This window comes from Balaenoptera physalus (genome assembly GCF_965194825.1).
Source record: "Balaenoptera physalus genome assembly, chromosome: 13".
In the NCBI taxonomy this organism is placed as follows: domain Eukaryota; kingdom Metazoa; phylum Chordata; class Mammalia; order Artiodactyla; family Balaenopteridae; genus Balaenoptera; species Balaenoptera physalus.
This window is the reverse complement of record NC_138892.1, coordinates 102,489,956-102,514,325: the sequence shown is the minus strand read 5'-3', so window position 1 is coordinate 102,514,325 and position 24,370 is coordinate 102,489,956. Positions and strand designations below refer to the sequence as shown.

Sequence of the window (24,370 nt, the reverse complement as noted above, 5' to 3'; positions counted from 1 at the left end):
GTAGGAAAGGGCGCGGGGACTGGAGAGGCCCGAGGGTTGGGCGGGCATTGATCTGGGTGGTGCAGAACGTGCAGAAATGGGTCCTATGGTGAGTCAGGAGGGACAAATAGCTCCCTTTCTTCCTCCCTTCGCGAGGTGCTGATGGAGGGGAAGGAAAATGGAGATGGGACAGGGGAGGGAGACCATGAGGAAGGTAGTTCTCTAAATCACCTCTCAGTTGGCCCCTCAGCCATTAGGATTTTCTATTGGCCTTGGACATGCACTGAGTCCAGATGCCAAGCACAAGCATGTTCCATTCTCACGTGAGTTTACTACCCGGCTTTTTTTTTAATCTATTTATTTATTTTTGGCTGCGTTGGGTCTTTGTTGCTGCGTGCGGGCTTTCTGTAGTTGCGGTGAACAGGGGCTACTCTTCGTTGCGGTGCACGGGCTTCTCATTGCAGTGGCTTCTCTTGTTGTGGAGCATGGGCTCTAGGCGTGTGGGCTTCAGTAGCTGTGGCACGCGGGCTCAGTAGTTGTGGCGCACGGGCTTAGTTGCTCCATGGCATGTGGGATCTTCCCGGACCAGGGCTTGAACCCCTGTCCCCTGCATTGGCAGGCGCATTCTTAACCACTGCACCACCAGGGAAGCCCTACTACCCAATTTTAAGCACGGTGGCTTCCCAGAAAAATCTGCCGAAGAGAAGACCAGGGCAGGTGACTTTATAAAGGCAAGGGGATGGGGCTTTGGGAAGGGCAATCAGGAAGAGGGCTTGGGAGGAGACAGAAGAGCGGAGAAGCTGAACAGATGCTGTGAGGAGTGATATTTTGGGGACGGGGGTGATGTGTGAAGATGCTTTTTCGCTGCACCGCGCAGCATGAGGGATCTTAGTTCCCCAACCAGGGATCGAACCCGTGCCCCCTGCAGTGGAAGTGAGAAGAGGGGAAGCTCGGAGTCTTAACCACTGGACTGCCAGGGATGTCCCGTGAAGATGCTTTTTTAAGGAAATCTTGCTGGTGGTGAGCCGCAGGTCCTTGTGTTCCAGGACGCAGCCCTGACCAAAGGCCAACATCACTGCTCAAGGCAGTTTCTTTGAATGCTAAGCTGACCTTTAGGATGGAAACAAGGCAGCTGGTTTCTTCTGATTTTCTTCCCCCACGGCAGGCTTACCCACAGTAACCCATTTATTTTCTACAGGAGAGCGGTGAGAAGTGCAGGCTTTGGGGTCAGACAAATGTGAGTTCAAATCCTGGCTTTTCCTCTTGCTAACTTTGTCCTCTTGAGCGTGTTATGTAACCTCTCCGAGCCTGTTTCCTCATCTGTTATAATGAGGATAATATCTAACTCGTAGGGCTTTTGTGCGGATTAAATGAAATTACACATGTCAAGTGCTAAATTATTCCTGCACCTAGTAACTGCTTTATTAAAAAGTTAGCTGTTATTATTATAATGATCCTAAAATGTAGTATTATTATCCTCATTTTACATACAAGGGTGGAGACTTGGGGAAGTCAAGTTCACCTGCCCCAGAAGCCCTTCTGAAGGGCCCTGCCTTTGAACAAAGACAGGAAGGAACACATGAGGCCATGACTGAAGGTCACCTAGGCAGATGGAAAGGATCAATGCAAAATCAGAGTGGAGACAAGCATAAAATGGGGGTGAGGTCAGAGGATGATACGTGTGCCCCAAATGCTCACAGAGGTCTTCTGGTGGAGGCTCATGGTTGGACCAAATGCCCGCTCTGAAGCCTTGTTGGATGTAGGGATTGGATCCCAGCTGTTCCACATGCTGGCTTTGTGTCCTTAGCCAAGTTACTTCTTGCCTCTAGCAAGCGGGATAATACCAGCAGCCCTGCTTCACTGGGTTGTGCTGAGGAGGTTGACTAGTCTACACTGAGCACAGCGCTGGGCACGTAGGATGGCTCCTGAGACCTAGGGGCTGCCCACGTGACCCCAAACGGAGAACCTGGGTCTCTGAAGGATGGGGAGAGGATCCAAGGCTTCTGGATGCTGCTAAAATGACCCGAATTGTGGTTCAGTTATGCAAAGAGGGGCCTGTGATACAGAGAAGGGTATTCCCCAGAGCATGAGGAAATTACTTTAAGCTTGAGCAGGCGGTATTTGGGTCAGTGATGAGAAAGAACTTCCTGAAATTCAGGGTTGTCAAATTAAATTAGAAAAAACAATTTGAGACTGTTGTGCCAGCGTCTGCTCTAGGAGTAAAATATCTGCCCATCTTCCTGGGCTGGGCAAGAAGTGTCATAACGAGATACGCCCACACAGTCTCTGTGGGCAAATGAGCCTCAAAATACACATGTCACAGCAAGGGCCGGCTGTGAGCCTGGACTCAGTGACAAGGGCCAGAGAGCTCATAGAAGCTGACCATGGTTTGGGGGCAGGGGGCAGGGCGAGCTGATCTAGCTTTGAAAACATGTGCAAGGACTGACCCAAAGCCTTAAAATTCTTCATTCCGTGTGCTTTTGAGTCACTCTGGGGCTGAGCAGCTGGACACCCAGTGTCAGCACAGACCTGAGGGAGGAAACCAAATGACTGTTTGGAGGAAGGGGCTGTCACTGATCAGAGCCACTTGAACAAAGGCACAGACTGGGCAGCAGCCTTGCTGGCAGTTGTCAGGCAGCAGCGAGGACCATCTGCCAAGGACATTAGGCAGCCTTTCTGCACAGGGAGGAGTGTCAGGTTGTGAGACCACATGGCTGCCATCAGGCTGGGAAAGGCCACTCCTGGCCCCCAGACCAAGTCAAACCTACCTGCACTTCCAGGAATTGCCACTAGGGGAGAACACGGCTCCCGAGGACAAGGAGGCAAGTCAAGGCCACGAACTAGACCGCCTCCAGAGATTATTCACTTTTGGTACCTTCTCATCATTCTTGAAGGCCTGAGCTCCCTGGGAGGAGAAAGGAGTGGGGAGCATTCCCACAGGTGGGGACTCGGTGCCATCGCCTTGGCCTCACCTGCTGAGGAAGTGCCGGGGATCCTGAGCCACGGAGGCCCTCCTGGTCTTGCTACGACCCATTGTGTCACGAGCAGGAGGAGGCCTGGTCAGAGCACAGACCCGGACAGTCACACACCTGACTCCGAGGTCTGCCTCAGGAGATCCCAAGAAGGGCCTTTGGGGCCCCCAGCTCCGCTCCTATACGCTTTCCCCATCACCTTCCACCAGCGGCCAAGGCCACACTCCCCCAGGGCCCCAGTCTTGGCTTAATGTGAGAAAAGCATCTGATAAACTCCTTGAGGCGGAGGGAGCCCTTTGTCCCCACCAAGGCAGGCACTGCTAAGTTCTCTCTCCAGAGCCCTCATCATCCACAGAATCCTTCTGGACATGATATTCTAGGACACCCACTACTCATCCATCAGAATTGGAGCACAAGGTAAAACTTACGTGGTGTGGTTGTCTTAAGGGGCCAGAAGCCTTTAGAAGGAGTGCCACCGAAGAAATGCTGAAGGGGCAGTAATGAACCAGGAATGCACAACTGAAGTTAGGGAAGAATTCCAGGTATTTAAGAAACAAAGACCGTCCCTTTGGGCAGGGGCAGAGAGATGACAGCGTAGGCACGTCTACCTGCAAGTCCGTTCTATCTGGGTCCTTTAGCAAGTCAAGGCCGTTCAACTCCACAGACACCAATGCCAGGCCTGCACAGGCTCCTGTGCTAGGGGCTCCCTGCCCTCAAGGAGTCCAGTGAAGAGAGTGTGCACATAAGCCAACAGCAGCAGAATTAGGCAGAATGTGAGTGGTGCCTTTCAAAGAAACACAATGGCCAAGGCATTGAAAGTGGGGAGGAAAGTGATCACTCCGGTTGGAGGATTATCAGGAAAATGTCCTGAAGGAATCAGGGCCTTGAAGGAGGCAGAAGTGGAGATGGGGGGACAAAGGGTCAGGAGCGTTAGTTATGCCAGCTGGTGGGAGTGCTTGAGCAAAGGCATGGAACCAGGGAAGCCCAGGCAGATTCAGAGAACGGGGACACGTCCAGGGACGGAGCAGGGAAGCAGAAAGTGAAAGCAGGAAGTATGACTGGGGCCATGCCTTGGAGGTCCTTGCATGCCAGGAAGAGGTTTGTCCTCCGAAGCCACCACCCAGAAATCGGCAACTGCGGTGTGATGTCCCCAGGACAGGGGAGGCTCTCAGGAGGCCTTCGGGAAGCCTGCCCTTTCCCTCTTTCTTTCTAAACACTTCTCTGTGTCTTTGCTCATGCTGTTCCCTCCTCCAGAAATGCCCTTCCCTCCTACTCTGGTCAACAAACTCCTACTCAACCTTAGAGTCCCAGCACAAAGTTCACCTCCTCTATGAAGCCTTCCCTGGCTCCCTTATGTAGTTACTAGTCCCCCAAAGTACTCCCCCAGCTCTTGGCTCATTCCTTATATGTAACTTATAGATCAATGTTCTGTTCCCCATTAGTCTATCTGTCTCCCCATTAGTTTGTAATCTCCTGGAAGTCAGGGGCTATCTCTAACCTAGGAATTATACTATTCTTATACTAGTCCTCATACTAGGAATGCATATTCTATATACTCCTAGCACCTTGCACAGAGAACACTGCTGGTAAGTGGGGGAGGGATGGAGGGCATCAGTTCTGGTCTGAGGTGCTGTCAGCTGTGCCCCGTGGCCTGGCCTCCTGGTTTTATCTGCCTCACATGACCTGGTGCCTCCCAGCTGGAGCCCTCAGCTTCCCCCGCCCCCACCTCTGGAGGGAGGAAGACACACCTCCCATCAGCTGCCTCGCTGCCAGGTGCCTGCTAGCACCTCATTAACCCAGCTGGCCCCTGCCCTGCCCTGAGAGGTGTGGGCTGGGCAGAGTTCAGGGATCAAGGGAGTCTCCCTGACCTTTCTGCCTGTGAGGAAGGGGAGAAGGGACTAAGGGCCCACTACACCAGCCCCAGAAGTCACCCTCCTGCTGTGCTGGACAGAGGCTTTTGGTCCTCAGAGCTCTGTTCTTGGACAGACAGACACCTCACTAGCTGTGGGGTCCAGCTGGGGACTTGATGAGGACCGTCTGCACTGGGGCAGAAACAGAGGCACAGAGGAGGGATAGGACTCAGGCTAGGGGGAACTCCCTGGCGGTCCTGTGGTTAGGACTCCTTGCTTTCACTGCGGAGGGCGTGGGTTCAATTCCTGGTCGGGGAAGTGAGATCCCACAAGCTGCGTGGCATGGCCAAAAAAAAGTGGGGCGGGGGGAATGTGAGGGAAGGCGGGGTGGGAGGAAAGACACGTACCCAGGTGCCCCCCAGTAGAGGCCAACCCGCCAACCTGCCAACTCTTCCGGCTTCCTTCAGCTCCCTGAGCTGTGTTCCCCTCTGAGCCTGTCGCAGGCAGGGGTCTTCTCTCCACAGCGCAGAAGGGACGAGGCAGGCTGTGAGACGAACCATCTGACGAGGCCGGAATGGAACAGATAGAGCACGGGAGTCCGGTTTCCCACCCCACACGTTCCTGCGGCCACTCCTCCAGCTTCTAGACTCCAGCATTCCCTGAGGACCTCTCCTCCCAGAGAGGCTGGAGACTGGCCCTGGGGCAGTGGCGGGTGGAGGTTGGATCTCAGCCTCGAGACAAGTGAAAGGGTTAACGCTCCTGTGTCCACTGGCCCAGTCTAGCCAGCTCTCTCAGCGCCTGTAAGTCCGGGCTTGCCTCTGGTGTTCTCTCAGTTTCCATTCCCCTCTTACTCCTTCCACTTGGGAGGACACCCTGGGCACCAGCAGTGTCTGGGGTGTCATTTAATACTGCCAGTAATCAGCACCTCCTGTTTACTGGCTCTCTTTCCCTCATGGCTACTCTTGTCATCCCTGGATCCCTCTCTGCCTCTCTCTCACAGACACACGCACACACACACACACACACACACACACACACACACACACACACACACACACACACACACACACGAGGAATGGGATAAAGGGCTTCTGTCCACCGCAATTCCTGCCCCACACAACTTCTCTCCCTAAAACGGATCCGGATCAACTGGGAGGCAGGAAACAGGAGGTAGGATGCGGAGAGCTGGAGGTGCCAACAGCTCTTCTGAACTAACAGAGCAATCGCATAACAGCAAGCTCAGAACAGGAGAATAGTGGAGGGCAAATAGGAGGAGGGCAGACGAAATTAGAAAGTATCAAAGGATAAAGATTCTTCTTCCAAATCAAACAGAGTCATCAGAGTCGAGGATTGGAACACTTCAGATCATTTGTGGGTTTAATATGCCAGCAAAGAGAGGAGAGAGATTGGACACCCTTTCCCCAGTGATACAATGAGAGGATGTCTGTACACTTCACCGCACAGCCATTTTTAAAAATAAATTTATTTATTTATTTATTTTAAATTTACTTTTGGCTGCATTGGGTCTTCGTTGCTGTGCGCAGGCTTTATCTAGTTGCGGCGAGTGGGGGCTACTCTTTGTTGCGGAGCACGGGCTCTAGGTGCGCGGGCCTCAGTAGTTGTGGCACGTGGGCTCAGTAGTTGTGGCTCACGGGCTCTAGAGCACAGGCTCAGTAGTTGTGGCGCACGGGCTTACTTGCTCCGTGGCATGTGGGATCTTCCCGGACCAGGGCTCGAACCCGTGTCCCCTGCATTGTCAGGAGGATGCTTAACCACTGTGCCACCAGGGAAGTCCCCGCGCACCCATTTGACAGGAGGAAGACCCAGGACAGGGTGGAGGGCTGGAGGCATTCAGACCTGCTCCCCTCCCCCCTCCCCCCCCAATGGGTCTTCAGCTTCATGATTGTGAGAAGACAAGGACCACACATCCATGGACACTTCTGATTCCATGTCCGGCGTTTCTGTCAGATGATGTGTCCTGATCTGGGAATGTGAAAATGTGCCCTTTATTTTGCTGCCGGCTGTAGGTGCTGGGACGCCCTCCTGAAGGCTTCAATGTGGCTGTTTGCCAGTGAAGAGCGAGGGTGCCCCCATCTGATACCCCTGTCCTCCCACCCCCAGACTTGGTTAATGGGAGAAGTGTTGGGTCAGCCTCAGCCTGGCACCAGACGCCATCCCTAGAGCAAAGGTGAAGTCCAACCTTCCACCAGATGGCTGGAGCCGGCAAGCAGAGATAAGGGTCACACTTTGGACTCCACAGCCGGAGTGGGGGGCAGTGCCCCCGGGGTCCGTGAACCCCGACACCCCTTCTGCTGTGGGTCCTGCTCCCCTGCCTGGTTAAAGGAGGAAGACGGGGCCAAGACCAGGGCAGTGGGGGGCTAGTCAGTCACTCACGGCACGCGCAAAGCGAGATGGGCACCTGCTGCGGGTCACTCTGTCATCACCGCCGCCGGGCCGTGGGGAGGGGGGCGCGGGGGGTTGCAGCGCACGAGGGCGGCGGGCAAGCCAGGGTGGGTGGCGACTTCAGGGGCGAGGGGAAGCGGGGAGGGGTCCCTGCGGAGCGAGCCCTCCTCGGCGGGGGAAGGTGGTGGCCGCAGCCCGGGCAGAGCCGCTCGGTCCCCAGGGCCCCACGGGCGCCTACTGCGCCGCGGGTCCGGTGCCCGCAGGAGAGGGAGGAGCCAGCCCGCGGCCCCGCCCCTCCGCCCCCTCCCTCCCGGCCCGGCCCCGCGCTGTCCTGGTCCCGCGGGCCGCTCGGTCCCAGACCCGGCCGGGCCGCGAGGCGGGCATCGCCGGGGGAGCAATCGGCGACCGGGGGGCTGGTAGCGCGGGCAGCGGGCGCCGGGACACCTGCGGACACAGGTGAGTGGCGGGAGGGCGGGGGCGGGGCGCCGGGGCTGGGGGCGCGGGGCCGAGAGAAGGGGAAGCCGGCGCAAAGCTCGGAAAGGACCCTGGGGAGGAAGAGGGACTCAGAGCCCTAGGAGGGAGGATTATTGGGAGGGGGCCCGGGAGACGAGGAACGTTGTTGTCCCCTGCTCATAACTCAGAGGAAACGTAAGGGGCGGGCTGCGCGGGATTCTGGGGCGCACCTGGAGGGAGACCAGCACCTGCTTACGAGGTCTCTCCTCTCCAGGCGCTGCCGCCCCAGAGAGCGGATCCTCTATCCAGGTTTAGGCGGAGGGGATGGAGCCCCGCGCGCGCGGCTCCCAGCCCCACAGAGGAGCTCCCATTGGCTGGGGAAGACCAAATAGAGCCTGCTCCCACTCGGCTCGTCTGTAAGGCCAGCGGCCGATAGCTGTCTGTGGCCTGGAGGGTCCAGGTAAGGGGTGGGGCAAGCTTTTCAGTAAAAGACCAGATAGTAAGTATTTCAGACTCTGAAGCCGCTGTGGTCTCTGTCACAGCTAGCAGGAACGTAGTCACAGACAACTGTCCAAGGAGGCGGTGTGGCTGTGTTCCCATAACTCTTTATTTATGGACATGGAAATTTGAATTTCAAATAATCTTCGTATGTTGTGAAATATTATTCTTCTTTTGACTTTTTCCAACTATTTAAACATGTAAAAAACATTCTTAGCTTGTGGGCTGTGCAAAAACAGGTGGCAGGCGGGGCTGTGTCCAACAGGCCCCCTGCGGCTCCGCACCCTGGACACTCACCCCGCACTCCCGTGTATGGAGGAGGGGAGGGTGTAGCTAGGTGCAAGGGGCATCCCCCCACCTGGGGGCATCCAGGAACCGAGGGACCCTTGCTCCCAGCTACTCTTAGGACTTCAGCATCCTTTGAGGCCAGGGTAGGAGCTGGTACCCCAAATGCGCAAATGTGAGGGAGGGGGCATAGTTCCAAGGGGCTTCCTACCCAGCATGTCAGCGTGTGCCCGACCCCCACCAAGTCATAGATGAGGCAGCTGTGCTCTCCCAACAAGTAGTCTTGGCCCTCCCTCTCCCCTTCCCTCTCTTCCCCTCCCCCTCCCCCCCTCTGTCTCCAGCCTGGTGCCACCCACTGATCAAGGCTGGCCCTTCCATTCTTTATTTTCTCTCTGCAGCCTCAGCGGGTCCCTTTCTCCTGAACATTGGAGTTATGACCCTTGGGAGGTGACCCAGGAGAGAAGGGATGCACGCCTTTGGTCCTCCCAATGGGGGTAGCCTCCAAGGACTGGTGGCCTCCCGCATTGAGACCTATGGGGGCCGCCTTCGGGCCTCCACCCTGAGTACTCCTGGCAGTCTCTATCCCCGAGGAGGCCCCGTGCTGGTGAGTCCAGGCTGTGTCCCAAAGGTGACCGGGGTGGGGCAGGGGGGAGGACACCCAGGCTTTCAAGTCTCTGTCCCCTTGCCAGGCCTTGGACTGCTCTATTCTTAGCCCACACCCCTGCCTTCTTTCGTGGGTTGTGAGGGAGAGGACGGCCGTGCTGGGCCAGGCTCCGGGGACTCCACACCCATCCCAGACAGACGGGGCAGGTGAGGCAGAGAGCCGGGAGGGGCCAGGCCCCCAGTGCTGTTAGACTGGTCACAGGCACGGAGCTGGTGGGGAAGGTCACCAAACCCAGGGTTTGGCACCTCCCAGACTCCCACCTCTACTTGGGAGGAGCCGGTGGGCTCCGTGAAACCTGCCTCCCTCTGAGTCAGGCCTGGAAGAAGAGCAAAGGTTCAAGGTGTTCCTACTCTATAGATGGGGAGGGGTGTGAGGGCCTGCCCAGCTCCACCCTCCTGGCGGCCTCCAGTGCTGACCAAGGAAACGGGCGTGGGGGCACAGCAGTCTTTCCCTCAGCCTCCAGGCTCTCCCTCCACCTTGAGGTCAGTTCTGCTTCCAGCCGGGGGTATCCCCTGCCTGGCTGGAGGAGGGTTTGGCCCTGGGAGGCAGCTGAGGGTGGGAAGGGAGACTAGGATGTCTGTGGGGTAAATCAGGCCATGGGCAGATCAAGGAATGTGACCAGGCCTGCCCAGGAGGAGACTTCTGGCCCAGGCCTCAACTTCTCACACGGAAGGGCTGCCACTCCCAGCTGGATGGGACATGCCCCGGGGAGGAGGCCGCGTATGTGAGTGCCCCCATCCCCACGTGCGCGGGAGGCTGTGAGGGCCCCAGAACGCGTGTGCACCGGGCGCTGTGCACGCACGGCCATGGTGCAGGGAGCACACACGGGAGTGGGGTTGGAGGGGGACGCTGGGACACACGCAGAGCCTGGGCATGTGCGTGCCTGTGCTCCTGCGCTGCATGAGGCCCCGCTTCTACCCCCGGGAACCCCTGGGGACCCGGGCCTGGTGGGCCCCTGCCTGGCCCAACAGCCTCCCTGGCAGTGGCTGCTGTGACTCAGGGCCAGAGCGGCTCTCACCAAACTGGTTTGAGGGGAGAGGTGAGCCGGCCCAACTTGCCGGCATAGGGGATGCTGTCCGGAGCCAAGCCAGGCCCCACTGCTTGTCTGGGACTTCTGTAGGGAGAGGACACCCCCAGAACTCCCCCACTCCCCCTCCAGGATCCCAGTCGCCGACGCCTCCAAGGCTATGTCCCCTTTACCAAGGGTTCTGGCCTGGCCCGAGGCCTGTCTCCCCTGAGGCTGCGAGAACCAGATCCCGAGAAGAGGCATGGAGGCCCCTTTGGGGCTGGGACACCTCACTTCCCCAAACTCAAGGTAAGGGGTCCCTCTCCTCCCATCCCCAAGCTCACAGCCTGAGCTGCGATGTCCTCCAGAGACCATCAGAGCTGAGAACACGGGAGCCCCTCCAAGAAGCAGGGTGCGGCTCTGTCTAGAGACCCTCTCAAGGGAGCATCTCTAAGCCAGGCTGCCTCGTAAAGATGCCCGCTTGATGGGCAAGTGTCAAAATGTTCCTGAGACCACTGGTTCCCTAAGTCCCGTTCTGGTCTCCACCTGAAGGTCCCTCTGAAGGGTTCTGTCTCAGGAGAGCCCTGGAAGCTATCTTTCTGGTCAGGGAGCCCAGGTCAGACCCCTTTGTCCAGGGACCTTTCTGCAGACAAGGTGCCTCTCCATCCGTGTTCCGGCAACACCCTGTACCCTGTAATCCCAGCCAGGATTGATCCTCGTCCCTTGGGCCTGCGTGTCCTCACTCAAGCTCAGGGCAGCTTGCCACCACACACACACACACACACACACACACACACACACACACACACACACACACACACACACACGCAGCCCTTCCCGGGCCAGGAAGTGGCCAGGACTAATCCCCTCTCGGCAACCCCAGGAAGTCACCAGAGCCCATGAGCTGGAGGTGAGGCTGCACACGTTCAGCATGTTCGGGATGCCCCGCCTGCCCCCAGAGGACCGGCGGCACTGGGAGATCGGAGAGGACGGTGACAGCAGCCTGGCCATTGAGAAGTCCTGGAAGGACCTGGTGCCTGGGCACAAGGTGGGCCTGGGACACAGTGTCTGTCCCCGTGGGGTCCTAGACACACACACACACACACACACACACACACACACACACACACACACACACACACACACACACACACACACCTCACCTCTGCCCCGGAGGAGGGAAAGGCCTTGGGCAGTGGGGTCTGCAGGGACAGCACTTGGAGGCATCTTGCTGTAGCTTCAGATCCCGGCCCCGCCACATACTAGTGAGACCTCGGTCAAGACAGCAAACCTCTCTGGGCCTCGGTCGCCTCCTCTGTCACCTGGGGACAACACCCCCTACACACTGGAGGATGGGTGGAGGGTTAAAGGCTTTCTGTGCAGTAGATCTGGTAGCATTCAGCAGATGGCAGCTGCTGGTCTTGTTCCCCAGCTGACCCAGCCCTGTCCCCACCCAGGAGATGAGCCGGGAGCTCTGCCACCAGCAGGAAGCGCTGTGGGAGCTACTGACCACGGAGCTCATCTATGTGCGGAAGCTCAAGATCATGACAGATGTGAGCCGCCCTCCCCGCCCCATCCCCGGCAGCCCCAGCCCCCCGCCCCATCCTCGGCCGTTTACAGTGTCCCTCGAATCACCCCCCCCCCGTTCTCCAGACCGGAAAGGGCATGGCTGTTGGGGAGAAGGGGCAGGACACCAAGATCCCCCTGACCTGAGCCCTGCCCGGGGTCTTGGGAGAGAGGCTTGCGGTACTGAAGATGGGGGTGGGGATGCTGTGAAGGGCTGGCTAGGCTGGGGTCTGAGAGGAGGAGGTCAGGTGCTGAAAGCCCTCCCTGCATCCAGCTCCTAGCCGCCGGTTTGCTGAACTTGCAACGAGTGGGTCTGCTGACGGAAGTGAGTGGGCACTCGGGGTGTGGGACCCAGGGAGTGGGGGGCGGGGTCACAGAGCGGAATTGCCACCCCCATTTACCCTGCCCTCCCCACTCCCCTCCTTGCTCTAGACCCCAAGCAGGCTGCAGGTCCCACCCAGCCCCTGCCACTCGGGCTTAGCCGTCCCTGCCTGCCCACGGCCCGTGCTGCCCGCAGGTCACCTGCGGAGGCATGTTCTGCTCCTTCCTCCAGGTGTCAGCTGAGACCCTGTTTGGAAATGTCCCCAGCCTGATCCGAGCCCACCGGAGCTTTTGGGAAGAGGTGCTGGGGCCCACCCTGGAGGAGACGCGAGCCTCGGGCCAGCCTCTGGACCCTGTCAGCCTGCAAAACGGCTTCCTGTCGGTGAGGCGGGGAGATGGGCCACATCTGGATGGGGCAGGACTGGGAGAGCCCCAAGGGGTCCTGTCCGCTGGAATGCTCATACCACTGGCATCCTGCCGTGACTCGAGGGGGTCCAAGGGCACGACCCCTACCCCTAAATACCACCTCACCTCTTACCTTCATTCCACCAGTATGACCTCTGTCCCGAAGGCTCTTTGGGCTTCTGGAGCCCCCAGAGGGCAGCTATCTCAGGGAAGGGCTACACCTAAGCTCTCATCGACCATGAAATCTTATGTCCGGGACAGAGGCCCATTGACAAGCAGCAGGGGCCTAAGCGACTTGTCCCTCAAGGGCCTGGGGGGAGGGGATGTGAAAGGCCACAGGGTACCCAGAGGTGAAGGGTGATAAGAGAAAGCAAGAGGCCCAGGATCCGACTTTCTCCCAGTTCACTGGCCAGGGAAATGTGGCCTTGCAGAGTTGGATTGGGGTAGAGAGGTAGGGGGACAGTCTCCTGGGGGCCGTTGGTGGCCCTCTTCCCCAGGAGCAGGGCTCTGGGCAAGCCTCAGGTCACCACCCCATGGCCGGGCTGAAATGGGATCCGCAGTGCCCTGAAAACGGTCCAGCTAAATTATTGATGACGGGTGAGGTCCAGAGCAGCGGGGCATGGTGGGGGCTGAGGATGGAGCTCAGAGGGCGGCAGCGGGTTGGCCCCTTGGGACCTCAACTCCTCCTTGGAATCCAGAGAGGGGGGCTGGAAGTGGTGGGGGGTTGGGATTGGCGGGAGCTGGACTGAGGATCTAGGCCAGGCTCCGTCCCCAGCCCGCTCCCCATGTTCTGCAGCCGAGCCCGCCCCTCATCCCTCCTTCCCCTGCCCGCTCCCCGCCCCACAACTGTCCCTCCAGTTCAGCCAGCGCTTCCAGCCCTACATCCTGTACTGCCTGCGAGTGAAGCAGACCATGGCCTACGCCTGGGAGCAGCAGGACAGCAGCCCTCTCTTCCACACCTTCGTGCAGGTGGGCGAGGGGCTGCTGGGGAAGGGGGATGCGGCGGACCTTGATCCGAGGCTGAGGGTATCCCTGGGGCGGGGCAGGAGGGTGGCTTGCAGCCCCCTGACCCCTGCCCACCTGCCCTGGCAGTGGTGTGAGAAGCACAAGCGCTCGGGGAGGCAGACGCTGGGGGACCTCCTCATCAAGCCCCACCAGCGCATCACCAAGTACCCACTGCTGCTCCAGGCTGTGCTCAAGAGGAGCCCCGAGGCCCACGCCCGGGAGGCCCTGACCGCCATGGTAGGGCCACCAGGGCTGTACCCTCGGGAGTCAGGGGCTGGTGAGTGGGAACGGATCTCCAGGAACTCTTGAGGCCTCTTTCCTTACGTGTATGTGCCAGCGTGGCACTGAGGTCGCTGGCTGGGTGGGACGTACAGGCGAGGAGCTGAGCTGTCCTCCCTCCACACCCCACCCTCACCTAGATCGCAGCGGTGGAGTCGTTCCTCCGACACATCAACAAGCGGGTGCGCCAGGGCGAAGAGCAGGAGAGCTTGGTGGCTGCCGCCCGGCGCATCGGGCCCTACGAGGTCCTGGAGCCGCCCAGCGAGGAGGTGGAGAAGGTGAGAGAGGCAGAGGGAAGCGGGGGTCCAAAGAAGCAGGGCCCCAGGAAAAGGGATGAAGCTGAGGCCTGCAGCGGGGAGAGGCGGAGGTGCCGTGGGCTGTGTGTGCCCATCCTTCCTTCCTGAGGGTGAGGGTCCCAGGGGCCAGGTACAAAGGGGTAAAACGAAGGCACTGGGATGCTTCCTGTCCTCCAAGAGGCGGGATACCCAGTGCCCTGCTCCTGTGCTCTCTGCGCCCCTCAGAACCTGCGTCCGTTCTCCACGCTGGACCTGATGGCCCCCATGCTGGGGGTTGCTTCCGAGCACACCAGGCAGCTGCTGCTTGAGGGGCCTGCGCGCATGAAGGAGGGACGAGAAGGGAAGGTGAGGGGGCTGTGGGAGGAGCGAAGAAGATGGGAGAGAACTGAAGAGAAAGAAGGGAGAGACGGTGGGACACAGGATGCGTCAGAAGGCTGGAAATGGGAGAAGAGGGGTGTGTGTGTGTCTGTGTGTGTGTGAGTCTGTGTGTCTGTGTGTGTCTGTGTGTGTGTGTGTCTGTGTGTCTCTGTGTGTATGTGTGTGTCTGTATGTGTCTCTGTGTGTGTCTGTGTGTCTCTGTGTGTATCTATGTGTGTGTCTGTGTGTGTCTGTGTGTGTGTCTATGTGTTTCTGTGTGTGTCTCTGTGTGTATCTATGTGTGTGTCTGTGTGTGTCTGTGTGTGTGTCTGTGTCTGTGTGTGTCTATGTGTGTCTGTGTGTGTGTCTGTGTCTGTGTGTGTCTGTGTCTGTGTGTGTCTCTGTGTGTGTCTGTGTATGTGTGTGTCTTTGTGTGTCTGTGTGTGTCTGTCTGTGTGTGTGTGTGTCTGTGTATGTCTGTGTGTATCTATGTGTGTGTCTGTGTGTATGTCTGTGTGCGTCTTTGTGTGTGTGTGTCTGTGTATGTGTGTGTCTGTGTCTGTGTGTGTCTGTGTATGTCTGTGTGTATCTATGTGTGTGTCTGTATGTGTCTCTGTGTGTGTCTATGTGTCTCTGTGTGTATCTCTGTGTGTATCTATGTGTGTCTGTGGGTGTCTGTATGTCTATGTGTGTGTCTGTGTGTGTCTATGTGTGTGTCTGTGTGTGTCTGTGTCTGTGTGTGTCTATGTGTGTGTCTGTATGTGTGTCTGTGTCTGTGTGTACCTGTGTGTGTGTCTGTGTGTGTCTGTGTGTGTTGGGAAGAGGGCGTGGTTCTGGCTTTGCTCTGCTTGCTGGCATGGCCCTGAGTCAGCCACTTTCCTGCCTATAAAGTGAGAGATGGGCCCAAACTGACACGGCTCCCAGCTCTCCTATCCCACAGCTCTGCACCTGCCCACACACCCATGCGTGAGCCCCAACCCCTGTCCCGCCTGCCCCCGCTCCAGCTGACCCTCGTCTCTCTCTTCGCTTGCCCCCAGCTGGATGTGTACCTGTTCCTCTTCTCTGATGTGCTCTTGGTGACCAAAACCCTTCGCAGAGCAGACAAAGCCAAGGTTATCCGCCCGCCCCTCATGCTGGAGAAGCTTGTGTGCCGACCGCTCCGAGATCCAAGTATGTCTCTCCTGGGGGGAACTTTTCCTTCTCCCTTCCCATCGGCTGGAGAAGGAGAGGTTGGGAAGGGAATCAGATAAAGTCCAGCCCTGGAAGCAGACCTTCTCCTCCACCCAGGCAGCTTCCTGCTTATCCACCTCACCGAATTCCAGTGCGTCTCCAGCGCCCTCACTGTGCACTGTCCCAGAGCTACAGACTGTGCCCTATGGCTGGAGAAGACCCAGCAGGCCCAGGTATGTGAAGCCAGGTGTGGGAGCAGGGGGATGGCGGGGCCCCGGAGCTCAGATCTGGTGCACAAGAGTGGAGGATGGGGAGAGAGAGGGTGGGGTGCACACAGCTTCAGACCGGACCTCCTGCCCCTCTGGTGCTCCCTCGAGAGGGAGACACAGCCTTGACCAACCTTAAGAGCATGGAAGAGGGACTTCCCTGAAGGTCCAGTGGTTAGGACTCCACGCTTTCACTGCCGAGGGTGCAGGTTCAATCCCTGGTCAGGGAACTAAGATCCTGCAAGCTGCATGGTGTGACAAAAAAAAAAAAAGTATAAAAAAAAAAGAGCACAGAAGAAAGCCTTTGGCCAGCTAGGGTACCAGTCCCTGGGAGAGCCAAGACAGCCTACCCTGAAGGTTTCGAGGCTGTGAAACAAAAGTGCTGAACTTGAGCTTCCGTTCAGCAAACATGAACGGGGCACCTGCTGGGTGCGCACAGGCTGGGTGCTGGGGAATCAGAAAAGAATATAACGCCATTTCTGCCTTCACAGAATACATGCTGCAGCCTAGCTAGACAAACAAGTATACAAATAACAGAAACGTGTGGATGGAATGGAGCTAGGGCAGGGAAGGACGGAATGGAGCTAGGGCAGGGACGGAATGGAGCTAGGATGGTTCACTCTGTCTGGTGGGTTGGTTGGGAGAGGGACTGTGCAGAGGACAGGATGCTTCAGAGGACAGAGAAGGCTTCGCAGAGGAGCTACTTTCTGAGCACCGCGGGCGGATGTCTCGGAGCACGTCAGGGCAACAAGGTGGGCAGGAAAGGCGTTCCAGATGGAGAGCAGAGTGTGCGAAGGTCGGGAATCGGAAGCAGTTGTGTGTGTTGAGAGCACCGTCAGCTGAGTGGTTGGCGTTACCAGGGCATCAAGCACAAGGGCAGCACAACGGCAGAGGGGCCAGGGGGGAGGTGCCACCAGATCATGCCCATCCCTGGATGCCGTGCTGGGGAACTTGAACTTTGTCCTGTAAGTGACACAGAGGCAGTAAAAATGTTAACTAGTGGAGTGGAATGACGGGGCAGGGGGCAGATTTATGCAACAAAAGCTGAAGGAGTTCAAAAGAAGGGAGACCCGAATGGAGCCATATTGGTTACTGCTTGGTGCCTTAAAGCAACAGAAACGTATTCTCTCACAGTTCTGGAGGCCGGAAGTTGAAAATCAACATGTCAGCCAGGCAACGCTTCCTTTCCATAGCTCTAGGGGAGCCTCCATCCCGGCCTCTTCCAGCTCCTGGGGGCTCCGGGTGTTCCTCGGCCTATGGCAGCATCACTCCACTCTCTGCCTCTATCTTCACGTGGTCTTCCTCTCCATGTGTCTCTGTGTCCCAATCTCCCTTTCCTGTCTCTTAGAAAGACACCGGTCATTAACCCAAAATCCAGGATGACCTCATCTTGAGATCCTGCACTGAGGATCTATGCACATCTGCAAAGACCCTTTTTCCAAACAAGGCCACTCACATTCACAGATTCTGGGGGTCAGGACCTAGACCCATCTTTCTGGGGCCACTATTCAACCCACTACAGGAGCAGAATTGCCAAAGAAGAGGGAAGATTTGAGTTGGACTTTAAGGATGGGGAAGACCCTGAGCAGAAGACTTAAGGGAGAAATTGGGCTGGGTTGGTTTGGGGGACAACCAGCATGTCTGTCTGAGTCTGGAGGGAAGGGTTTTGTGTGGAGCCAGTGATGAGACGCCAAGTTCTAGGGGACCCCAGGGCTTGTAGAAGAGTGCGGACTGGACGAGACTGAATTGAATTGGGTTGGCAAGTTGACACCAGAGCCACCATAGATTCTTTTTATTTATTTATTTATTTATTTATTTATTTATTTATTTATTTATTTATTTACAGCTGTGTTGGGTCTTCGTTTCTGTGCGAGGGCTTTCTCTAGTTGTGGCAAGCGGGAGCCACTCTTCATCGCGGTGCGCGGGCCTTTCACTATCGCGGCCTCTCTTGTTGTGGAGCACAGGCTCCAGACACGCAGGCTCAGTAGTTGTGGCTCACGGGCCTAGTTGCTCCGTGGCATGTGGGATCTTCCCAGACCAGGGCTTGAACCCGTGTCCCCTGCATTGGCAGGCAGATTCTCAACCACTGCGCCACCAGGGAAGCCCCACCATAGATTCTTGAGCAAGGGAAGGCCATGGTGAAATCCGTGTGTTTTGTCTTGAATTGTCAGGCGGCATGTGACAGGTGGGCCGGGGGAGGGAGAGATTGGTGGCAGGAGATTTCCCGTACTAGTTTGGGTATGAAACATAGAGGTTGAGTGCCACAGCCTTAGGGACATGGTGCAAAAAAAGAAGAGAAGAAGAAGAAAGGAGCTGAAGAAGAAAGAAGGACAGGTGAGCCTTAGGGAGACCGATAGAAGCCTCTACCGAACCCATGGTTCAGACCCCAGCTCTGCCTCTTACTAGCTGGGTGACCTTGGGTGAGTTATGTGGCCTCCCTAGTTTTCCGTTTCTTCACCTGCAAAATGGATATAAATAATAACAGTCCTTGTCTCATAGGGAAGATTCAAAGAAATCATTCAGATTAAGCAGGCAACATGGTGCCTTGGTAACTCAGGTCCACAAGGCCAAGGATGACTTGCTCCTGAGGTTCCTGTGTGGAAGGCTGCTTTGGCAATGACAACTGAAATCATTAGAAAGGGAAACCTGTTTGTCTAGTTGTTGCTTCCTGGGTGGCGTGGGGCATGGGTAGCAAGGTTTAGTTTTAAACAGAAGCACTTTGGAAATGAGGTAATGGGAGACAGCCAAGTGGAGACCTCTTAGGGGTTTGTGGAAATATGGAAACACAGACTAGAGTTCAGGCGAGAAATGAGGGTGAACTCTGAAAATTGCTAAGAGAGCAGATCCTAAAAGTTCTTTTCGCAAGGAAAAAAATGTTTGTAACAACGTCCGGTGACGGATGTTCACTAGACGTTGTGTGGATCATTTCATATATACACAAATGTTGAATCATTATGTTGTACACGTGAAACTAATATAATATGTCAATTATACCTCAATTTTTTATAAAAAGAAGAGGCATTTTGAACAAGTTAAGAAATCATAGTGTAGACGATTTCTAAAGAATGCAACTGCACTATTTTTAAAGAGTTTAAATCAAAGTAGCGCTTCTCATAGGACTTGCTTTAATGAGTAGATTATAATGATTTGTCGTTTGCACGTTAGGTAATTAGGGCTTTGAAACTTTGGAGGATGCGTAAAAAGAGTCTTGTTCTTTAAACAATTTTAAGCATTCTTCCCACAGTCTTACCTATGGCATCGTATCAAGATGTGGAGAGCTTATTCGAGAAAAGGAAAACCAGAGCTTAGTCTCTGTTTAAACACTGTATTTAAAGATTCGAAATTATGAGAGTAAAAAATAAACAAGAGGTTTTCGCCATTAAAAAAAAAAAAAAGAAAAAATGATGAAAGGCAGAACCTCAAGGTCTTGTGTCCTCCAGCCCTTCGGGGCTGTCATTTCCTTGGATACCTAAACAAGATGGTGACGGCGCCCAGGAAGCCAGAGGTAGGGGACAGGGTTTGGGTCATCCGCCCTGACCCCTGCTCCAGGCCGGCTCAGAGTCTCCTCTCTCGGTGCAGTGGGGCCTTCTCTCTACACCACCGCCCCCCAGCCCAAGAAGAGACCCGCCACCTTCTCATTAGAACCCCCAGGGGAACCACTAAAGATTGCTGGCATTTTATTACACAAACTAATTTAGCCCCCAGGAGTTTTACTCCACGCTAACTGAGGTGGAGAAGTCATTTCCTATACCTAACCAAGCAGCGCACAAGCTCCCCGCGTCCCCTTGCAAAACCAAGAACCCTGAAACTTTGAAATGAGTTTGTCCTGCTACTGCCTCACACCAAAGTCTTAGGGAATCCTTTTCGCAGTTACCACCAGTCCTTGTAAACCGAAGAGGGCAGTAGAATACCTACTGATCCCAGGGGTCAGAATGTTTTTTTCTCCGCCTTACAGAATCGTACATATGTAGATTTATTCCTAGCGGGTCTGGCTGTGTGGCTTCAGCTTTTAGAGAAAATGAGCTTCTCAAGAGGAGAGAGACTGAATCACGGGAAATGTCCATGTTTAGGGGCTGGGAAGAGGAAAAGGAACCAGTGCCGGGAACAAGGAGCTATCAGAGACGAGGCCAAGAGGTGAATGGAGGAAAGAGGCGGGCTCAGAGGACCCCCAGCCCAGCTCTCACTCATTACCTGCGTCACTTCTCTCAGCTCCGGCCCCACCTGGGAACTGCAGGGATAATGGGAACCACCTTGCAGGACAGACGGGAGAGTTATGTTTGTAAGCTGCTTGACACGCGCCCGGCACTTAATGGGGGTTCCATACATGTTTACTGTTGTCATCTTTAGAAGATGCCAACATCTTCTAAAGGCCAGGGGTGCCCGGCCGAGGGCACCTTCAAGAGATGGTTTTCGTCCGTGATGGGAGACTTGGGGAGGACAGCGGGTGAATTTGGGAGCCGCTCCAGGGGCGGCAGGGAAAGGAGGCATTTCCTCCCAAGGCTTCAGTTCCCCACCAGGGCAAAGGAAGAAGAACCATGGCGTGGGGGGGGCCCTCCCTTTTCCCTCCCTTTTCCCGGCCTTGTGGGGACGTCACATTCTGGCCCAGGCACCAGTTTCCTCTTCCTTTCCCACCCTGCCCCCAACATGTCTCTCCTTTTACCCAAGCTGAGATAATCCTCCCAGGGTTGCTAGAGAGCCTTTGGGGGTGGCCAGGGGCCCTTCAAACAGCCCCGTCCCTGGTACATGATCCCTGGTACCTGAGGTGTCGGGTCCTCCATCCCCACCCCACCCCCTTGCCTCCCTGCTTCTTCCCAGGTGGGCCCACGGGAGAGTTTAGTGGAGATGTTTGTATGGGACAGACGTTCCTTCCAGACCACCCCCCAGCCACCTTCCTCCAGTTCTTTCCCTCCACACACCATCTCTATCCTGGACATCCCAAAGATAAACTTGAACTTGGGTCATATGGGGCCAAAGGGCATCTCAGCAGGCTGCCCCAGCCCCGCCCTGACCCCAAGAGCGGCTCCTCCCACCCTCGTTATTCCTCTCCACACTCTGCACAGCTGGGAGATGCGGAAAAGGTCACAGGACCTGGCCTGGTGTGCTGGTCTCCTGCCCCCAGACCCCATCATCCCTGGCTCTGGCCAACAGAGCAAGTCTTATGAGACTGCTAAGAATCCTTGCATGAGCTAGTGACTGGGAAGCCAGGGCAGGAAAATAGGAAATACAAGCCTGAGGTCATTTTCCTGTCCCTGTTCATCCTTTTCTCCAACATATCTCTTGTACAGACCCAGCTACCCCCTACCCCGTTGTGTTTCTGGAGAGGCTTTGGGAAGGTCCAGAGTTGCCTAAGAGTTGCTGGTTCATATACCTGAAGGGGGTGGGGGAGGGGGATATTCAAATTACTTAGTAACCAGAATGGCATGGGCATCAACCAATCAGAGTAGAGCTTGGGGAGCAGGGGTGGGGGTGGGGGTGGGGGTGGGGGCAGGGTCCTAGAGGCCCCCTGCTGTGCCAGATGTTATCCCTCTGCTGCTGGATCTTGGGGGGCAGGGTAATCCTGGCGAAGGAAGGTGGGAGGCTTGGGCAGTAGCCCTTTGCTCACCAGCATGAAAGTACTTCAATATGTGCACAATGATAAGGCCATTCCAGCCAGTGCTGGTATCAGTGCCGCCCCCAGTAGCCTCCACCACCTCTTTTTGCCAAGCCTCCGCCTTCGGCCTCTCCAAGGGTTCCCTTGCCATCCCTCCCCTCCCTCAAGAGAAAGTTGTCCTTTGGTAATTCCTGACCCTTTCTAAGGCTGCCCTTGAACAATAGTGCAGTTACTGAACTAGGACTCACAGAGAAAGACCCAGTCCCAATTCTGCTTCTCTCTACCTGTGCGCCCTGGATCAGGTCCACTCATCTTTCTAAGTCTCGTTTTCTCATCTGTAAAATTGGCTAATATACTGCAGGGTGATGGTGTGTGTCAAATGACTGCCTGCATGTAGAGGTGCTTTATAAACCACTTCTCAGGTGTCACTATTTTATTCTGGTGGCGCCTGTATGAAAATGCTAAGGAAGACAAAATATAATGTATCCTCTCTCCATTCCTCTTGGGATGGTCTTGTTGTCAACTCTGAAGGACAACAGAGTCCTCAACCCAGGACAAAGCCTGCCCCTGCCCCTGCCTGCCCTGGTGGTAGGAGAAAGAGTAACCTGAGGGCCCAGCATCATTCAGAGCAATTATGCCACCATCACCACCAATCAGGGAGGGCTTCCTGAAGGAAGAAACAGACCAGACCTTGGCTTGCCAAGGGGATGTGAGAGGCAGGAAGAACGTACAGGTAGGAAAAGGGGCCTTATGTTTACCCCACACATCCTAGGACCAGCTCAAGATTTCAAATACTGGCTCCGTCCTACTTTCCCGTGGCATGACCTTGGCAGTTACTTAACCTCAGAGTCTCTGTTTCTCAGGAGTAAAGTAGGAGCAAAAAAATCTGCCTCATAGGGCGGTGGTGAAGGTGAAGCAAGATAATGTATGTAAAGCACTTAGCATGGTGCCTGGCATACAGCAGGTGCTCACTAAATGAGAGCTCTTAATGAAAGTATCCCCACCCCAGGTCGCCCTGCAAAAGCTGAAGGCAGAGGAGTGCATCCAACAGAAGAGGGAGCTCCTGGCCCTCTATCAGGACCGGGACGGGGAGTCCCCAGGCCCCAGGCCCTCCACGCCTTCCGCGGAAGGCTCTGAGAGCAGCACAGAGGGAAGGTAAGACCTACAGGGCGTACAAGGCCTCCCAGAGGAGGGGGGCTGCAGGCAGGGAGGGAGGGCAGAGGAGCCCACAAGGTTGGGAAATGGCATTACAGCTTTTGGGGACACTGGGACCAGACTGAGGAACCCAGGCTACAGGTTGGCACCAGCCATGCCAAAGGCCACATGAGACAGCCTATGGGGTTAGCCAGCCTAGGGCTGGCACAGCATGAAGGAAACAGGCACGAGAGGCACAAATTCCCTGAGAGAATCAGGTTCCCCGGGCCAGGGATGGAGAGTGAAGGCCAGTATGGGTTTGCGGAATGTCAGAGCTGCAGGGACCCGGCTAGTTCAAATCCCCAGAGAGCGTGAGAGTTTCATCCAAAATAACACAGCTGTTGAGCAGCATGGTTATAGAGAAAAAAAGACTCCATCACTGGGGGATAACCTCAGGGGAGCTCAGGAAGCACTCAGCAAATACTTGATAACAAGTTTCTGGACTGAGTGCAGGGGCTAAAATGCCTTAAAGGAGCTTACAGTCTAGCCAGTGAGATGAGAAAAACAATCAGTGCAGTGTAAAAGTGATACCAAAATAAGTTTGGAGGAGGGCCCATTTCTGGATGGAGGGATCAATGGAGACTCCCTGGACTTGAACTTGATCCCTCAGCATCTGACTCTGACCATTTGCTAGTAACTGTAGGACTCCTGAGTCCTCGACCGTCATCCCCCAGCTGGTGGTGACAGAAGACACAGATGAAGATGCTCCCTCGGTACCAGATGATACCTCGGACTCTGGCTATGGCACTCTGGTCCCAGGCTCCCCCAAGGCGTCCCACTTCCCGCCAAACCGTCTACGCTCCAGGGCCTTTCGGCGGGACCCTCGCCTCACCTTCTCCACCCTGGACCTCCGAGATGTTCCTTTGCATCCCCTGCCTCCTGACCCCCAAGCTCCCCAACGCCGAAGCACCCCTGAACTGCCAGAGGAAAGTGTCCAGAAAGGAGGCAGCCTTCCCAGGGGAGACCCACCGACCTCGTCTGAGGAAGAAGACGGGACCTCGGTTGGAGAGAATGTGGTAGTGGAAAACTTACATAGGGCCCGACTTCGGGGGCAGCTCTCCCCATCCCCGACCCACGCCGACTCTGCTGGGGAAAGCCCCTGGGACTCCTCAGGGGACGAGGAAGAAGAGGAGCCCTTCCTGGGACCCGGCTACAGCCCCTCCCCTCACCCGCTCCGGGCCGAGGACATGCTCCGAGAGATCCGGGAGGAACTGGCCAGCCAAAGGATTGAGAGCGTCCCCGAGCCTGGGGACAGCAGACCTCGGAAGCTGACTCGGGTCCAACTGCAGAGGATGCGGGGGCTTCACGTCGTACACCTGGACACGCCCCTGTCCACATCGTAAGTGCAGAAGGGAAGCTGGCGTGGGATGGAGCGGAGGGGAAGGCCAGTATGGAGCCAGAGGGGATGCCAGGGCGGGGGTGGGGGAGGCCGGTCAACACAGGAGGGCAGGACCGGAGGGGGGTCATGGCGGGGAGGGGCCTTTAGCTTCACTCTTCACCCCATGTCTGCCTACCTGACACCTGCCTCTTGCCTTTGCAGAGAGGTGTGAGGGAATACCTCCCTAAGAGTGCTGGTCACCACCTCCACCCCTGGATTCTACCTCAAGGACACTTCCCCAGGCACCCTGCCCTTCCTGCTCTGAGGACTTTGGGGATTAAGAGCTGTACGTTGATGTGTCACAGACACACCAGAGTCCCACATAAAGTTGTGCATAAATATGGCCGTCCAGCCAGCACTAGATAAGGGCGGAGCAAAGAGAACCTGGGGGGTGAGGAGTCACAGACTGAGCACAGGTGACTCCTCTGTCGGT

At 56.2% G+C, this 24,370-nt stretch overlaps 1 protein-coding gene and 1 long non-coding RNA gene across 15 annotated transcripts; one reads left to right on the top strand and one right to left on the bottom strand.

Annotated features, from left to right (window-relative positions):
* Nucleotides 1-6,151: 6,151 nt before the first annotated feature.
* Nucleotides 6,152-7,481, bottom strand: LOC309641521. The gene is made up of 2 exons (XR_014252659.1): nt 7,196-7,481; nt 6,152-6,784 (listed from the first exon to the last, which is right to left on the bottom strand). It is a non-coding gene; the product is annotated as an uncharacterized lncRNA (long non-coding RNA).
* A 31-nt stretch (nt 7,482-7,512) lies between these two features.
* On the top strand, nt 7,513-24,278 carry PLEKHG6 (pleckstrin homology and RhoGEF domain containing G6). Of its 14 annotated transcripts, XR_014252644.1 has the most exons (18): nt 7,513-7,660; nt 7,932-8,156; nt 8,839-9,044; nt 10,264-10,419; nt 10,994-11,158; nt 11,568-11,663; nt 11,951-12,001; nt 12,194-12,379; nt 13,261-13,371; nt 13,495-13,644; nt 13,827-13,964; nt 14,208-14,327; nt 15,377-15,509; nt 15,627-15,742; nt 19,846-19,909; nt 19,985-20,054; nt 22,375-22,520; nt 23,194-23,330. XR_014252644.1 is itself a non-coding variant. In XM_082421542.1 (17 exons), exons 3-17 carry the CDS (start codon nt 8,907-8,909, stop codon nt 24,107-24,109), a joined length of 2,376 nt encoding a protein of 791 aa, XP_082277668.1. In that variant the 5' UTR covers nt 7,517-7,660; nt 7,932-8,156; nt 8,839-8,906; the 3' UTR covers nt 24,110-24,278. The 14 variants fall into 14 exon arrangements, 13 of the variants coding, with proteins under 13 accessions (XP_082277662.1, XP_082277661.1, XP_082277668.1 ...); XM_082421542.1 differs by lacking the exons at nt 19,846-19,909; nt 19,985-20,054 and adding an exon at nt 24,100-24,278 and having other exon boundaries at nt 7,517-7,660; nt 10,309-10,419; nt 23,194-23,898; XM_082421539.1 differs by lacking the exons at nt 19,846-19,909; nt 19,985-20,054 and adding an exon at nt 24,100-24,278 and having other exon boundaries at nt 7,517-7,660; nt 23,203-23,898.
* Nucleotides 24,279-24,370: the final 92 nt, after the last annotated feature.